Below are 18487 nucleotides of genomic sequence, written 5' to 3'. Positions count from 1 at the left end.
AGATGGCCAGGGGTTGATTTAGGTTCTTTGCAGATTAGTGAGGTGGGAATAGAGGTTTCTGGAGTGCAGTTCAATATTAGACTTCAGATTCCAGTGACACTATTCAATTGAGAGGAACCTTTAAAGAAGGTGTCTGTTAGTGAGTGGAACAGGATCTGTTTCCAGTTGTATCGGGCTACCTGTCAGACTTTACCATGTGCAGTAACTGAACCCAGCTTCGCTTGGCTGCATTATAATCGCTCCTTTGTTTGGGAATGTTATGCTTTATTTAAAAAAAAACGTTGTGCACAGCAAGCCGGACAGTAAAAGCCGGAGTTCTGAAAGTAGTGTCGGCTGATCAAACCGTCAGCAGCTGTTTGTTGTAGGGGCGGAGCTCGCCAGATTTATAAAAGGAAAGTTTCTTCTGTCCCCATAAGACTCACGTGTCCTCCCTGGAAAAAGAAGGAACGACATAGTAAGGTAAGACAAAATTCTAATGTTACTTGATTGATGAGCACAGCCAGGGATTTTTATAGGCAATTGGTCCAAGCTTCACTTGATTTTATTTTGACATACACTCCTCGTATAAGTGACACGTTCACTCTACTTCCACTGAGGTGTTCTGTTGAATTTAATATTTTTAGATCAAAATAAGCATGTTGTCCCTCTGTTCTCAGATTTGCAAAGAATCGCTGATACGGCACATACCAAATCAGATTGGCTGAGCTTCGAGGAAAGTGAGCACAGCCTGGAATAGGAGTTTATCCTGCAGCCCAACCCTGCCACCTTTGAACAGCCAGTTCCAAGGTGGGCTCAGCTGAGGAAAGGGAGGTCAGAGGTTGCAACTCTTTGCTCCTTCAGGCCGGGAATAAACCTGAGAGCAAAGCAATTCTGTTGACATTGGCAAAGTCAGAAGTTAGACGACACCAGGTTATAGTCCAACGGGTTTATTTGAAATCACAAGCTCAACACAAGTGGTGTTCACCTCAGTGCAGTACTCACTTAATCTGACGAAGGAGCAGCGCTTCTAAAGCGTGTGATTTCAAATAAACCCTGTTGCACTATAACCTGGTGTCATCTGGTCTCTGACCTTGCCCACCCCAGTCGAACAGCGGCACCTCCACGTCGTTGATGTTAATAGGGAAGGAAGAACTGGGGGTGATAGGAAGCATGCAAACTGATGAAAACAATCTACATCAACACCCCCATCAATCATAGCCCAACACATGACCATCAAGCACTGATCCCAAACCTGTTTGATTAGGGAACCCTACTCTATATTGTGAATTTCTGCAAAACTTCCAGTGCTCCCTCTCCTCCTCCCTACTGCCTATTTATTATAAAACAAAGTAAAACACTATTGAATGAAATAATACTACTTGTTAAATGTAACAGCTATATATATATTATATATATGAAACATTTGGTAGTTTTCAAGTGAACTGAAGCTTCTGCAGAATCCTTTTATCAATGCTTGGACAACTCTTGGGTTCTGGGAAACCTTGATTGAAAAGCACTGCCTAGGGTCTTAGGAATACGACTGAGGGATTCTGAGTCCATCACCCAAGAAAGGAGTGAGAGGAAAGTGCTCACTAAACAGTGTAGAAAGTCAACAGAGATCCTCCAGGCCAATGTCTCCAATGATTCACACCACAACAGGAGAGCAATCAATGATAATAAGGAATTTCTGGACTGCTTTTAGTCATATCATATCCCTAACTACAGTCAGTGTTGTCTGCAGTGTTGTCTTTCACTATCTAGTAGCTGTCCCTGTGGATTCACACTTGAGGGGAAAGGATGAGGTTCCAGCTTGTGGCCCTAGTTCTGATGGCAGTCTGCTTCTACCTGAGCACTGCGCAAGGTAAGAGTTTCACAACAATGTTTTCATCTTCAAAATTTCACTTTTGAAATTTCAAAAACCAAGCTGTTTCTAGGTTCATTTATTGTTGAAAGTGTGCGTGTGTGTGTGTAATATATATGTGTGTGTGTGCGTAAAACCGCTATTCACTTAGGATTCCCTCTCTGGAAATGTGTAAGGAAGGTTGACAATTGTGTGTCTCAGTGGCGGTCCCTCACAGATGAGGATAACTCTCTTCCACTCTTGGATTGTGCCTGGTGCATTGAGGCTCGGGTTTTCTGCTAAAGCTGTGATTAACCAGTCAGTAGAACAAAGAGTTTTGTTGAATATTACTTTAAGGACTGTAGTTAGGGATATGATCATCCATCTTCCTGTACTAATCGATAGGGAGGTAAATATTTGTCTTTGCTGCCCTCCCGGGGGGTAGTCAGTGGTGTTGTTTGCTCAATTCCTAATGATGATGGAATTATGGTTTATATTATGTAACTGCATTGACCCAGCGATTTTGAGGCATTCTTTCAAATTTAGGAAAGGATGTATTGTATCCAGCCTTGGCAGCAGGAGACAATCTCAACATCCTAACTTCACTGTGGTGATGTTAAACAGAGGAGTTTAACATTACCAGGAACTGGCAGTTGGGGGGGGAGGGGGGGAGGTTATTGGTGCTGGGTCCTGCAGGGATCTCAAATAGCCACTTCAAAGAACCCGAACCTGCTTGTTACAGGGCAGTGAATATCTCTCATTTGCTGTTTCCTCAGGCATTGGAGATTTGTGGCTGTTGTTCTGGCAATATTACTGACTGGGCTCTGTTGTGGACCTTTTATTAATGGTTTCATTTTCTTAGCACCTGGCATAGATAACAGAATTGGTTCAAATGTGTTCTCACTCAATTCACAGAATAATAGTCAAACAAGGCATTTTGAAATTTTTCCTACCGTTCAAAGGGTTCGATGATGATTCTACCTTTTTTTGTCTTGGGTGTGGGGGACTGGAAGTTTGAAATTTTCATCTCTCATATTGCTTGCTCTGGTTAGACATATTTCAGGAGGTTTTGTCACATGATCATTCTCAATCTGCCCATCCTATCCAGTCAATTAACCATTTTCACTCCATTGTCAACATTTTTCAATATAGGAGATTCATTTGGGTCCTAACAGAGTGTAGAGAAGCTGTTTCCAAATGTGGGATGGTCTATAATCACAGGACATAATCTCAGTTTAAGGGGTCTCCCAGTTAGGACAGAGAATGAGAAGGAATTCCTTCTTCAGGGCATAGTGAATCTGTGGAAGAGCTATCAGTATTGGGTCATTAAATATATTCAAGGCTGAGATAAGCAGACCTTTAATCAGTAAGGGATAAGTGAATTAGGATTAGATTAAATTCCCTACAGAGTGGAAGCAGGCCCTTCGGCTCAACAAGTCCGCACCGACCCTCCGAAGAGTACCCCACTCAGATCCATTTCCCTCTGACTAATGCACCTAACACTATGGACAATTTAGCACGGCCAATTCACCTGACCTGCACATCTTTGGAATGTGGGAGGAAACCGGAGCACCCAGAGGAAACCCATGCACGCACAAGGAGAATGTGCAAATTCCACACAGACAGTTGCCTGAGGCTGGAATCAAACCTGGGACCCTGGTACTTTGAGGCAGCAGTGCTAACCACCGAGCCATTGTGCCACCCTTAATAAAGAATAGGGATAATAGGGAAAATGTAGGAATGTGATCTCATTCAGTGGTGGAACATACTTTGATGGCTGAATGGCCTTCTTCTGCCCTTGTGTCCTAGTATCTTATGGTCTAATTTTTGTAACTAATGAATGGAAACGTGCATTGGAAAGAAGATAAACAATAACACATTGTTCTAATGTTTCATATGGATATTTTCACCTGAGCTGATTGCATCAGGAATAATCTTTCATTCCTGAAGAGGTGCGTCTACCGATGGTTTTTGATGCGTGCAGTGATATAAATGCCAATAATCTCTCAGTACTTCATTATTCTTCTTGTGTAGGCAAACTACTTAACCAAGTGAAGCATCACAGTGCGAGCAAGTCTGAATTAGACCTCATCTGATAACTCCATTCCAAAGAACTGCTTGGATGGTGATCAACACCACAAATCCTGGCCAATTCCACCCCCACTTTATCCCAGCTACAACATTTTCTATCTTGCTTGATTTTACTAAAATCAAACCCAGCTCTAACACAAGCATTTTGTTTAAAATTAGTTGATCAAATGATGCCAAATGCAGTAATGTTGGTCCTGTTTTCAACATTTCGGTTGTCACCAGTAACAACCAACAAGACATGAGTTACCAAAACATTACAATGTTTATCTGACAGCTTCACATCTCTGACTCTTCTTAACGGTAATGACAACTGATTCAAAATAGAAATCTGGCTGTGAAAAAAGACTTAAGGCATTAGTTAAGATACAGGTCGTTAATAGAGGGCATATACTGCGTTATATTGTATTCAGTAGTGTCAATAGGTCGAGCAGGAGATGGGTCTCAGATCATAGACAATGTGAGATTTAAAAAAAAGCAGTTGAAATCTGTGCAATAGATTATCAAAGTCAATTTCATCAGATAAGGTGACTACCAGCAATTAAGAAAACCATCTTGGCTCATAATCATCAGAAGAAAGGGATAATGTGTCACATTAGCAGTGATAATACAGTAGTTAACAACATTTTAAGAAATTATGTAATGACTTTAAGTAGAACCACACATTGCCACTGGAAATACAGAGTGAAGGGAGTTTCAAATTAGCCTGTTAGTCTGAAACGGTTGCTATTATTTGACTAGTATACCTTTACCTTTCAACAGTGAGCTGGATTGAAGACTGCTGCTTGAAATATGTCAAAGTAAAGCATCACCTCATAATCCAGAAGAATGTCATCAGTTACCGAGAACAGACCACAGGTGGAAGCTGCAACTTGCATGCCATAGTGTAAGTCCAAAACCTCCACACATACAGTACATAGCCTAATTCCCTGTCCATTCAGACCAGGTCGGTATCTGGTGTCTCTACTATTAGAAGGGTATATTTATCACTTGTAGCTTTTATTTTCTTAAATCTGTGTTAGTACAACCCTCTCTGCAAAGATGATAAGACTTTCAGACTGTATTTTTCATGACCCTTTGCCCCCATGACTAAAATGGGATAGAGTCATAGTCTGACTGTGTCCCCCTCATAACGTCAGACTGTGATTTCCCTTCCTCCTCCCTTGTGTTACTTTATGACCCCCATGTGTCAGACTGTGCATATCCCCCCAATGTCTGACTGTACTATCTGGGTCAGGCTGTGCCCACCCTGTTAGACTGTGACCCACACTTCTTGGGTCAGACTGAATTTCTGTCTTCCTCCAACCCCTGACAGTCTTTAATATTATGTTACAATTGTTCAATCTTTGTCCATTTCTTCAGCCTGAAGTTGAAGCGTGCTACCATTTGTGTGAATCCAAATGACAAATGGGTAAAAAGCATTATCGCCATGATAAAAAATGAAAAACACCGAAGAAGATGCTGGGGTCGTGCTAAACTCTGCAAATATCTGAAAGTAAGTGGCAAAATGTACAGGAGTCCGGATAATAAAACTCAGTGGGACAATGGGTGATGCAGATACATTGACAAGGAACATGTAGTTTCAGGATGCACTGAGTCTATGGAATCCAGCTCTATGGAATCCAACGCAATGGAAAGCTCAGTGGGTGGTTCAGGGACATGGCATCCTGAAATCCAATCCTCAGGTAGTCAATTTAAAAGGTTATAATAAATGCAGTAGATGACCACCAGTATTGCTCATGAATGTGGGGCTAAAATCTAGGTGAAATTGATGGGTTCAGGGGTATTGTGGGTGCAGTCTATCCTGACTTGAGTACCAGAAAGTTGTTGCTATGGCACTGATCGTTTGGTGTATCTGTGGGGCAGTCCAAAATCACCTCATTTCCACATCTTGACTACATGAAGGGGAGGTGCAGCCAATTTGCTCACTCCAGTGTGTCAGAAAATCCAGCAGGTCAGTTGGGCTGCATGAAGCCAAGGGGCTGATAGCGTGACAAAAAGAAGTCGAATTCTCTTCAGGAGGTCTGGACCATCATTAGATGATTGGCTATGACGATGATGGTGGTGTTTGAGACGTGGGAAACATTTGGAAATTTGGTTTGCTCGTCCTGCCCCTTCTTTTCTCCTAAAGCTTTAGAGGGAATGGACAATGTCGCTGGGTCACATAAGGCTCCCCATAAAATCCATGATCTCAAGCTGGATTTTTCTGTCGAGGGGATTTGGTTCTATTTCCTGCAGAGATCCAGGAATGACATGGTCAGAGCTGCAGAGATGTCATCTTGAATCCATTTAATGGTAGAGGTATGCAGGAATGTTCTGGAAGGGCTACAAAGATTTAGTCAGATTGTACCATTAATTTAGGTGCATCTCTTTCTGTCACGTCACTATTTCCACGTAGTCATAATGTTTGCCCACAAATTAAATGCACAACTCTTAAACTGAGAAGTAAAGTCTCAATCCAGAGTGAGATTACTGTGATAAAATTCATGTGATGCTATGGGAAGATTGACCCTTGGTACTGAGGGATCCTGACTCTCACCTTCTTATAAATTTGTTGTAAATGTAATAGAATGCATTTTAGTTTGATAGCAAGTTGAAATTGATAAGGATTACTTTGACTGCTGTTTTATTCATTTGGGGCAGATCCTAGTAAGAAGGGATACTGCCTACACCTTTGCATGCAGATAATCTTACAATGAGTTTCTGAAAGTCAAATCCTTTTATATTTTTCAGCATTAATCAAGCTCTGAGCAACAGGGAGGATGGAAGCTAATCCATTACCCTCCCAACACCTGAAGCTGCTCCTTTTCTGCAATCTGACTTTGAAGTGAGGCTGAAGTGATTGCATGTGGCTGTACTGAAAGCAGCTGCACCAGTGAATTATAATTCAGAAAAATCTAACTCCCGAATAAAGAGGATAACACAGGAAAGGTGATATTGGAATGCAGACACTATCACCAGCAACACCATTATCAATTAACCATCATACACTTTAATTATAATTATTAAACTGCAAAACTTTTCATTATGTTGAATGGCAGACAGCTCCACTGTGATCTGTTGGTGTATGTTATTATTTTCTGTAATGCTTTTTTTTGTTAGCTGGTTGATCTATACAATTCACTCCAAGGAAAATCAATATTACCGACACGACAGTCAGGTAGCAATCAAAAATCCAGTTATTACAGGGATCCAAAGGATAGATAAAGCTTTGCATTTTGCCCAAGGGATTGGAAGCAGGCCATTCAGCTGCTACAGCCAGCCAATTAAGAAGGTGGTTGACTTGATCCAACAAACAAATTTCATGGCATCATGGGGCTCTTTTTACTGGAAGGGTAAAAGCATTTGCTAAATGGGAGCTGACTTAATGAGACGTTGTTTAGACCTTTTTGATAGTCCAGATTTATCACACCATTTTTCTCCCAATTGTTGATTACCATAATTTGAATTCACTTAGAAGTGATAACCTGTAGGGTTAGCATCCCAGTGGTGGTTAGAAACAATGTTCTTTGAGCAATGTATGGAAACTCCACACAGTCACATACACTGTAGATGAGGAATTGCTGGATGGTCCCCAGTGGCTTGCTCAGTAACCAATGGGAAGGATTACAGGCTCTTGCACATGGTATCTGGTGATTTTGGTGGAGGAGGTCCAGTGGGTAATCACAACTTGCCCTCTCATCCCTCTCTTATGCAGCAACTGCACTACTCTGCCTGGTCTCATGCCCACCTTCCACTTCTCATCCAGATCAAGATGGCTGTGACCCTTTCTCCTGGTGCTTCCTTTAAGTGGGAGTTCCATCTGAAGACCTCTAAGAATTTCTATCGTGCATTTGTGATGTTTTGACAAAGATTGCTTGAAAGTCTCCTAATCTATTTGAGATTATCTTCACAGCTCCAGCAGAAATGAGTGTGAAACATCAATGTATCAGTCAACCCCTTAGTGAGCTTCTGGGTGGTCTAGTGCAGCTATCCACTCATGTTTTTTTTACCACAATGATTTCTGGTCTTTAACGGGTTCAGTTGGCATTTTGTTTCAAGATCACAACATGACCACCTTGAAAGATCATTAATGCCTGCACATGCTGCTGAAAATTGTCCTCACTGTTTCATATTTTTAATTGGCTGTATTACACATAATGGGGAAAGCTTCTTCCTCAATGTTTAACAGAACTCAGAAGCATCTTCTCACAACAGTGACAACAATAGCAACTGTAGCTTTTCCACTCTCATTCCAGAAGTCAGTTAAGAGTTTGTCGCTGCGGCATTCACTGGGATGCAGCGTAAGCCAGACCCTCTGTCTGAAGGTAGCAAGTAACCTAAAATTGTGGTCACTTAGTCTGCTGTCTATGTTAAAATTTTGATTATCTAGAAGCTTTATGTAGAATATGGGTGTTGAAATAACCTTGATTATGTACATTTTGAGATTGTTTCTGTGCTTCAATAAATTTTGAACTTTTCTAAAATCTAGTTGCAAGAGTGTTCCCTCCAATTTGCATTCCGTGCAAAAACTAGAATGAGAAATCACAACGAATCATAAATGGCCCACATACAAAGTTTCTGACTTCGATTTTATTTGATTTATTCATTATTACATGGTACCTAAGTATAGTGAAAAGCTTTGTTTATGAGCAGTACAGGCAGCTCATAGTAAGCAAGGACATACAGATCATAAGGTGAAAAAAAAACTTAGAAGCATAAAATTATATTGTCCAGGGCATCAACATTAACAAGATCAGGGTTCTTTGAAGTTAGAGCATCCATTCATCAGTCTAATAATGGCTGGGAAGAAGTTGTTCCTGAACCTGCTGGTGTGTGGTTGAGTGTGTACCTTCTGCTTGAGAGAAGAGGTTATAAGAGAGCATTGCCAGGGTGCGATGGATCTTTGATGAGATTGGCAGCCTTTCTGCGGCGGCGAGCCATGGAACTGGAGTCCATGGATGGAAGGTTGACTTTTGCAATGGTCTGGGCTGTGCACACAACCTTCTGTAGTTTTGTATGGTCCTGGGCAGAGCAGTTACCCTACCAGGCTGTTATGTCAAAACAAATTATGTCTTGAAAGTGTAGTAAGAAATTGGATTTTGTAATTTAAGTCTATATTCTATCACTACTGCCTTTCTCTGACCTTGGGTCCTTTTCAGCTCTGCATTACTGTTTGACCCATACAGTACGACTGTACTTTGTCCCTTGTTAGGTTATAGTTGCCTATCCCCTGGATTACTGCTTTGTTCGTACTAGGTCAGTATTAATACTACATTCTTTTCGACCCCAAAATATTCCGGGCCCTGAAATATTCCAGGCCTTTAACAAGAAAGTGAGATGTTGGCCAGTGAACATGCCTGTGTGTTGAAATGGCAGGCAACTAGAAGCTTGGGGTCACTGTTGTGGACAGAATGTAGAAGTTCTGCAAAGTGCTTGCTCAGTCTGCATTTTGTCTCCCCAGCATAGAGGAGATCACATTGTGATCAGCGAATACAATAGACTAGATAGAGTGAAGTGCAAGTAAATCACTGATTTGCCTGGAAGGTGTGGCAGAGGCCTTGGATAGTGAGGTGGAATGAGATAAATGGGCAAGAGTTATACCTTCTGCAATTGCATCTGAATGTGACATGGGGGAGTGAGGAGGCGTTGGGAGTAGAGGAGGAGTGGACGAAGATGTCCCACAGGGAACATTCCATGGAGAAGGCTGATTAGAGGGAGGGAGAGGAATGCATGCCTGGTGGAGGAATCTGGCTGCAAGTGATTGAAATGGCAGCTTATGGATGACACCATGGGGAACACCAGAGACAATGGTGCAAGAGTGGGAAGACATGTGGAAGGGAGTTTCAGGACCAAGAATTTTCCACAGTCGTACAGAATATGTTTTGTGATTTTGATGAATTATTTTGGAAATGAGACAGGGATGAAAACCCAAAGAGGAATTCCAACAAATCCAGGAACTTTAGAGAGGAAAATGAGTTTGAGATAGAGCAGCAGTTTGAAAGAAAAGAGGGGTCAAGGGTTTTATTTGAGGAAAAGAGTGAAACTGCTGACTTGAGAGGAGGGATCTATTCACAGTACAGGATAACATGGAGGCCAGGAATGGATGTTGGGTGCTCAGCAGTTTAATGGAAATAGGATTAAAGAAACAGTGGCAGATATCATGGATAAGATGAGTTCAGAAAGGGCTTGAGTGGAAATAGGTGAAAAAATAGAGGAAGTTGTGAATTTCATGTTTAGGACAAGGAGAAACACAAAGGAAGTTTGATCAAGCGAAGCAGCAGAAGCAGTTGAATGGATGGTCTTAATCCTAGTGACAAAGAAATCCAGGAACTGCTCTCCATGTTAGGGGTGAGGGTGGATGGCAACTTGCAAAGACTCTAATTTTTTGGTTTTATGTGGTGTCGATCCCCAACAGCATTCAGTGATAGCAAACAGCAAAATTGCAGTGGTTCAAGAAAATGATTCTCAGGGACGGGAATAAATGTCAATGTTTCCTAGGGCATAGAATTAGAACAAACGAAAACAAATTACAGAACTGAGTGTTGTTGCTTGTAATGGCACTTTGCCAGAATGCCTAACTTAACACCATCAAGATAAGATCAACAATTATTGCACTGAAGGAGGATTGTTAGTGAACAAAAGCCCAATTGTTCAGTTAAGGTGAGTTCTTTATGATAAATAAATACCTGGCTCTAGGTGAAACTTAACACTTAATAGTACAATATCAGGTAGGTGAAATTCTGCAGGGGATTTACTGTGGAAAAAAAATTAAATGTTTCCATCCGGTCTTAAAACCCGCTTTAGAAACTTGCACCCACATTCCCTCATGGGGTCATGTCCAACTCTTGAGGAACCTATGACCTAATACAGAGGGGAATGGGAATAACACACTGATGACTACTCACAGAACTGGTTAAGAAGGCATTTAGCATAATGCCTTCATTACTCAGATCTTTGAGTACAGGAGTTGGGATGTCATGTCGAAGTTTTACAGGAAGTTGCTGAGGTGTGTTCTGGAATACCGCGTCCAGTTCCGGTTGTCCTGTTATAGGAAGGACATTATTAAGCTGCAGAGGGTTCCGAAAAGATTTACCAAGAGTGTTGGTGAGAATGGAGGGTTTGAGTTCTATGGAGATATCGGATAGGCTGTGGGAGGTTGAGGGGTGACCTTAAAGAGGCTTATAAAATTATGAGTAGCATGGATAAGAAGAAGGGCAGGCATCTTTTCCCTAGGGTGTGCGATTTCAAGACTAGGGTCATAGAGTCATAGAATCATAGAGATGTACAGCATGGAAACAGATCCTTCGATCCAACCTGTCCATGTCAAACAGTTATCCCAACCCAATCTAATCCCACCTGCCAGCACCCAGCCCGTATCCCTCATATTTTTAAGGTGAGAGGAGAGGATTTAAAAAAGACACGAGGGACAATTACTTTACACAGAGATTGTTTCATGTGTGGAATGAACTTCTAGAGGAAGTGATTGATGTGGGTACAGTTACAATGTTTAAAAGACATCTGGATAGGTACATGAATAAAAAATGTTTGGGGACAGCAAGGTTAGAATATAATGAGTATTCACAATTTGGATACAGAACTGGCTCAAAGTTAGAAGACAGACGGTGGTGGTGGAGGGTTGTTTTTCAGACTGAAGACCTGTGACCAGTGGAGCGCACAAGGATCGGTGCTGGGTCCATTACTTTTCATTATTTATATAAATTATTTGGATGGGAGCATAAGAGGTATAATTAGTAAGTTTGCTGATGACACCAAAATTGGAGGTGTAGTGGACAGTGAAGAAAGTTACCTCAAATTACAATAGGATCTTGATCAGATGGGCCAATGAGCTGAAAAGTGGCAGATGAAGTGTAATTTAGATAAATGTGAGGTGCTGCATTTTGGGAAAGTAAATCTTAGCAGGACTTATACACTTAATGGTAAGGTCTTAGGGAGTGTTGCTGAACAAAGAGATCTTGGAGTGCAGGTTCATAGCTTCTTGAAAGTGGAGTAGCAGGTAGATAGGATAGTGAAGAAGGCGTTTGGTATGCTTTCCTCTTTAGGTCAGAGTATTGAGTACAGGAGGTGGGAGGTCATGTTGCAGCTGTACAGGACATTGGATAAGCCACTGTTGGAATATTGCATGCAATTCTGATCTCCAGCCTATCAGAAAAATGTTGTGAAACTTGAAAGGGTTCAGAAAAGATTTACAAGGACGTTGCCAGGGTTGGAGGATCTGAGCTACAGGGAGAGGCTGAACAGGCTGGGGCTGTTTTCCTAGCAGCGTCGGAGGCTGAGGGGTGACCTTATAGAGGTTTACAAAATTATAAGGGGCATGGATAGGATAAATAGGCAAAGTCATTTCCCTGGGGTTGGGGAGTCCAGCACTAGAGGGCATAGATTTAGGGTGAGAGGGGAAAGATATAAAAGAGACCTAAGAGACAACTTTTTCACTTAGAGGGTGGTACATGCATGGAATGAGCTACCAGAGGAAGTGGTGAAGGCCAGTACAATTGCAACATTTAAAAGGCATCTGGATGGGTACATGAATAGGAAGGGTTTGGAGGGATATGAGCTAGGTGCTGGCAGGTGGGTCTAAATTGGGTTGGGATATCTGGTCAGCATGGACGAGTTGGACCAAAGGATCCGAATCCGTGCTGTACATCTCTATGACTCTATAACTATGAGATATGCGCCAAGCGCAGGTAGGTAGGACTAGTTTAGTTTAGGATTACGATTGGCATTGACTGGTTGAATCAAAGGGTCTGTTTCCATGCTGTATGACTTTATGACTCAAAGTGGTCATCTTAGCAAATAAATTCCCACAGTGGTTGCCAGGAAAGTGTCCCAGGACTGCCAGGTAAAGTTAATGGCAAATTGTCAACTGAAATCATTCAAGCTACGCCAATACTGGATTGTTGCAACATAAAAACATAAAAGATGGCAGCAGGAGGAAGCCTTTCATCCCTTCGAGCCTGTTCCACCATTCATCATGATTTTGGCTGATAGTTCAACTCAATAGCCTAATCCTGCTTTTTCCCATAACCTTTGATTCCATTTGCCCCCAAGTGCTATATCTAGCTTGAATGCATTCAATGTGTTGGCATCAACTACTTCCTGTGGTAATGAATTCCCCAGGCTCACCACCCTTTGGGTGAAGAAATGTCTCCCCATCTCTGTCCCAATTGGTCTACCCCGAATTCTGAGACTGTGACCTCTGGTTCTAGACACACACACCATTGGGAACATCCTCCATGCATCTACCCTATCTAGTCCTGTTATAATTTTATAAATCTCTACATGTCCCCCCCCCCCCCCATTCATCTGAACTCCAGCAAAAACAATCTCAACCTAATCAACCTCTCCTCGCACGTATGTCATTGAAAACCTCGTTTACTGAGATTGAAGTCTGTCATGAAGTTTTATCAACACGGTTAATCAGATATTTGTATATCTTGGCAATGCTATGGGGTCTTTAGTATTCCAGATTTCTTGGGGAATAAGAGGTCTGTCAAAGCAATGTACACTGATCTATTTGCAGATGTGGGTGGCACTCAAAGAAAGGTATAAAAAGTTGATGATTCATTCTGTCCTTTTAAAACTCTGAATATTCCCATTGGAAAGACCAATTGATACAAATAGCATTGCATGGGACAAATAAATAAAACAAACACAATAATCAGCTAATGGCGATATTCAGGTTGTAGCTCCTTCACCACACTACAAAGCACTTGTGCAATTGAATGGGTCAAGGTAAAGTTCAACGGACTCCTTATCTCACATTAAGTTCATAGATCATGTCAATGGATGATAACTTGCTTTCATGACAAATTCCTGCAACACTCCTGTAAACGAATCAAGTTCTTTTGACCGAAGGACCATATGATGGTAAGATAGAGGAGCAGAATTAGGTCATTTGGTCATCGCATCTGCTCCGCCATTCAGTCATGTCTGATATGTTTCTCAATCCCATTCTCCTGCCTTCTCCACAAAACACTTGATCATTTTTATTTCTGTTTTACTCAATGATTTAGCCTACACTGCCTTCTGTGGCACAGAGGTCCACAAATGAATCAACCACTGGCTCAAGAAATTCCTCCTTATCTCAATTCTAAAGGATAGTTTCTTCATTCTGAGAATATGCTCTCAGGTCCTAGTTGCTCCTACAAGTAGAAACATATCTTCCACCTCCACTCTGTTCACTACTCTCAGTATTCTTTAAGTTTCAATGAGATTCCCACCTCATCCTTCTAAACTCCTCCAAGTATAAATCCTGATTCCTCAACCATTCTCAAATGGCAAGCTCTTCATGCCCAGAATCATTCTTGTACATTTAAAAAACACAGTGAAACCTTGAATTTGATCAATGGCGAACCCTTTGATTGGTAATTTGTTTAGCATTGCTTAATGCCTGCCCGGATCTTACATTGCAGTAGCATTCAACCTTTTGGTTTCAGTCCATCTGGCAATTCTGGGAAATCAGGCAATATTGGATAGGGGAGGGGTGAATCTACAAGGGTGGATGATGTCATGGGATCCTGGAAAGGTCATGTGATATGAAGGAGAAGAGGCGATGCTGGCATTAATCGATCCCTATGGGTAATGCTGGAGTGGAATTTGGTCATGTTGATGGGGATCCAGTAATAATTGGAGCTTGAATGTTGCTAGGTGGTCGCTGCACATGCCTTAGGAATTTCCTACTCCTAGTGTTAAACTACGCATTCATGGTTGGGAACTAGAACCATTCAAGTTGTCACTTGCAAATGACATGTTACTGTTAGGAAGAGATGTGGGAATGTTTAAATTTTGTGGTTCTTTTTGGCAGCACCTGATAATCTAATCCCACAGTCACCTTAGGCATGGTTTCACAACATGAGACAATGGATCATTAATACTATTTGACAGTATTCATGAAGAAGCCCAGGTATCATCAGAAATGACAACCCACTAATTGGTTTAGATATGAAATACTTAGTACCATCAAAATTGGGTTAACAAATGGGTCATTTTTCAATTCCTCAGATACTGAAGATGTCTATGCTCAAATGCATTAAGACGTGAACAATATCCAGGCTTGGGCTGGAAAGTAGCAAGTAACATTCCTGCCACACAAATGTCAGACATCTCTATTAAACAACAGTTTAATCACTATCCTTGACATTCAACGGCATAACCATCACTGAATCCCCCACTATCAACATCCTGGTGTCACCATTGACCAGGAATTCAAATGGACTCACCATATAAATATAATGGCTACAACTGCAGATCAGAGGGTAAGAAAATTGCAGTGGGTAACTCACCTCCTGACTCCTCAAAAGCCTGTCCATCATCTACAAAGCACAAGTCAGGAGTATGATGGAAGCTTCCCCACTTGCCTGAAGGAGTACAGTTCCAACAATACTCAAGAAACTTGTCATCATACAGGACAAAGCAGCCTGTTTGATTAGCATCACACACAAGAATCTCTTCCCTACACCACCAATGCTCAGTAACAGCAACGTGTTCTATCTACAAGATGCAAAATAGAAATTCACCAAAGATCTTTAGACAGCACCTTCCAAACCCATGACCACTTCCACCTAGAGGGACAAGGGTAGCAGAAACATGGATACACCACCACCTGCTAATTCCTATCAAGGTCCCTCACTAACTTGACTTGGAAAATATTGCTGTTCCTTCAGTGTCGGTGATCAAAATCCTGGAACACTTCCCTGTAAGCATTGTGGGTCTGCCTACAGCATGTGGACTGAAACAGTTCAGGAAGGTAGTTCACCACAACCTTCACAAGGGCAACTAAGCATGAGTAATAAATGCTGGCCACCCTACACCAGCGATGTCCCAGGAGTGAATAAAGTATATATATATATATATATGTATGTATGTATAGGTAAAGGGCTAGGTAATGTTCTGGAAGTAAGTTTGCTCGCTGAGCTGGAAGGTTTGGTTTCAGATGCTTCATCGTCATACTTGGTAACATCAGTGAATTTCCGCTGATGTGCTAGCGTTATGTTCTGCTTTCTATTTATATGCTTAGGTTTCTTTGGGTGTTTGGTGATGTCATTTCCAGTTCCTTGTTTGTAAAAAGAACTGGAAAAATGAACCAGAAATGATATCATCAAACACCCAAAGAAACCTAAACACATAAATAGAAAGCGGGACATTACACCAGTGCTTCACCAGAGACTCGCTGATGGTGATGAAACATCTGAAACCGAACCTTCCAACTCAGCAAGCAAACTTACATTCAGAACCTGAACCTGCACTATAAATCTTTTCAAAACTCACTAACTAGGTAATGTGTTGGAAATTAATTATTAATTGATAAACATAACTAGAAAATAATGAAAAAAATGGTGATTAATGCATTTTTCAAAGAGTTAGTTAACAATTAATTTATAAATGCAAATTGTAAACTGAAATGTCACAAATGACTTATGTTAATATTTCAATATAACAGCTAAAACAATTAGCTAATTAACAGGGATTCCCAACAGTTTTTTTCCAAATAGGTGGTAATGTTTTCATGTATCCCAAGGTCTCAAATCCAACGGTTAACGTAATGGGCATCTTTAAATATTTTTCTTGGCATGTACTATGTGATGTATTCATTTTCTCCATGTACTGTTGCATTGCTGGTCCCTTTGTACGTTGGACCTTGCCTGTCCTAAATTCATTTGGTTGATTGCTGGTATTCTGGGTTCACTGACCACTCCTGTTCTAGGATTGGTTTCAGTTCATCATATGTTTCTTTGATGCTTCTTCAAGAACATTACAGATTAAATAGAGAATGAATGAATAATGAATGGGGCAGCATGGTGGTTTAGTGGTTTGCACTGTTGCCTTACAGGACCAGGGACCTGGGTTCAATTCCACCCTCAGGCAACTGTCTGTGTGGAGTTTGCCTAGGTTTCCACCTATAGTCCATAGAGGTTTATAAAATTATGAGGGACATGGATAGAGTAAATAGATAAGGTCTTTTTCCCTGGGCATGAGTGAGTCCAGAACTAGAGGGCGCAGGTTTAAGCTGAGAAGGGGAAGATTTAAAAACGACTGAAGGGGCAACTGTTTCACACAGAGAATGAGCTGCCAGAGGAAGTGTTGGAGGCTGGTACAATTACAAAATTTAAAAGGCCTCTGGATGGGTATATGAATAGGAAGGGTTTAGAGGAATATGGGCCAAGTGCTGGCAAATGGGATTAGATTAGTTTAAGATATCTGGTCGACACGGACGAGTTGAACTGAAGGGTCTGTTTCCATGTTATACATCTCCATGACTCTATGTGCAGATTAAGTGGACTGGCTATGCTAAATTGTCCATGATATATAGGCTTAGATGGGTTAGCCATGGGAAGTGTAGTGTTATAGGGTGAGTCTGGTTAGAATGCTGTTTGGAAGGTCAGTGTGGTCTCAATGGGCCAAATGGCCTGCTTCCACACTTAGGGCTTCTGTGAATATCCCTGTGGATTATTTATTTGAACTTCCAGAACAAATGTGAAATAATGTCATGTGAAGGAAACCAAATAAATGAAATTATACCAGAATCCATGGCAGAATATTGGATGGAATAAGAATTTATATTAAAATTAGGATATGGAAAGCTCTTTTCTGAAGTGCAGTCACTATATTTTAAAGATTAATATACACTAGTCAATTTATATATGCATTTACCACCATCTCCCAATCCACTTGCCCACCCTTAGCCTTGATCATATCCATCCTCACATATCTGAGGACTACTCTGGCATCATCAGTTTCTTAATTTCTAATTGCACTTTGACTTTGAGCTGCACAGAAGGGGAGGTGATGGTCTCGTAGTATTATCGCTGGACTGTTAATCCAATGACCCGTGTAATATTCTGGGGACCTGAGTTTGAATCTTGCCATGGCAGATCAGTAATAAAAAATCTGAAATTAAGAGGCTAATGATGACCATGAATTCATTGTCGATTGTCAGCAAAAACCCATCTGGTTCACTAATCCCCTTTAGGGAAGGAAACTGACATCCTTACGTGGTCTGGCCTACATGAGACTCCAGACCCATAGAAATACTTTTGACTCTTAACTGGCCCTCTGGGCAATTAGGGATAGACAAAAAAGCTAGCCTAGCCTCATCACATGAATAAAGTTTTTAAAATATTCTTGACAATCTAATGTCAGTGAAGCCAAAGGGACATCTCTGGTATCACCATTCATATGAAAGGATAGTCAGCCATTGCTCCTAAAGATGGTAAAATTACACTGAGAAACACAAAACCAGAGATCATCGTCGATTCTTGGCTTTGAACTATGCAAAGGGAATGCTACAAATCTGCCCCCTGGCTAGATATGGCATAGTTTATATAAGACATAACACAGCAGTAAGGCAAAATAATACAGCAGTAACCATAGTTCTGTCTGCTATGCTGAATTAATAGCTCATTTGCCATTTAGCCAAAGGATGGGGGCTTGTCCCATTTCAAAAGCCCTGAACTGAAGTCCTCAAAGGTGCTGACTTTCGATTAAATATTATACTGAGGCACTGGCTGGAGTCAGATGGCTGTTAAAAATCCTATGGCAAGATCTTGAAGAAGTGGAGGCAGGTTCTCCACAGTGTCATGA

At 41.3% G+C, this 18487-nt stretch overlaps 1 protein-coding gene across 3 annotated transcripts; it reads left to right on the top strand.

The window, feature by feature from the left end:
* The first annotated feature begins 272 nt into the window (after positions 1 to 272).
* ccl25b (chemokine (C-C motif) ligand 25b) lies at positions 273 to 8373 on the top strand. 3 transcript variants are annotated; one of them, XM_060846390.1, is made up of 5 exons: positions 273 to 459; positions 1744 to 1840; positions 4670 to 4793; positions 5270 to 5402; positions 6641 to 8373. In XM_060846390.1, exons 2-5 carry the CDS (start codon positions 1777 to 1779, stop codon positions 6644 to 6646), a joined length of 327 nt encoding a protein of 108 aa, XP_060702373.1. In that variant the 5' UTR covers positions 273 to 459; positions 1744 to 1776; the 3' UTR covers positions 6647 to 8373. The 3 variants fall into 3 exon arrangements, with proteins under 3 accessions (XP_060702373.1, XP_060702374.1, XP_060702372.1); XM_060846391.1 differs by having other exon boundaries at positions 1721 to 1840; XM_060846389.1 differs by having other exon boundaries at positions 274 to 459; positions 1741 to 1840.
* Positions 8374 to 18487: the final 10114 nt, after the last annotated feature.

The sequence above is a fragment of the Hemiscyllium ocellatum genome, chromosome 28, assembly GCF_020745735.1.
Source record: "Hemiscyllium ocellatum isolate sHemOce1 chromosome 28, sHemOce1.pat.X.cur, whole genome shotgun sequence".
NCBI classification, from domain to species: domain Eukaryota; kingdom Metazoa; phylum Chordata; class Chondrichthyes; order Orectolobiformes; family Hemiscylliidae; genus Hemiscyllium; species Hemiscyllium ocellatum.
This window is presented reverse-complemented; position numbering and strand designations above follow the sequence as displayed.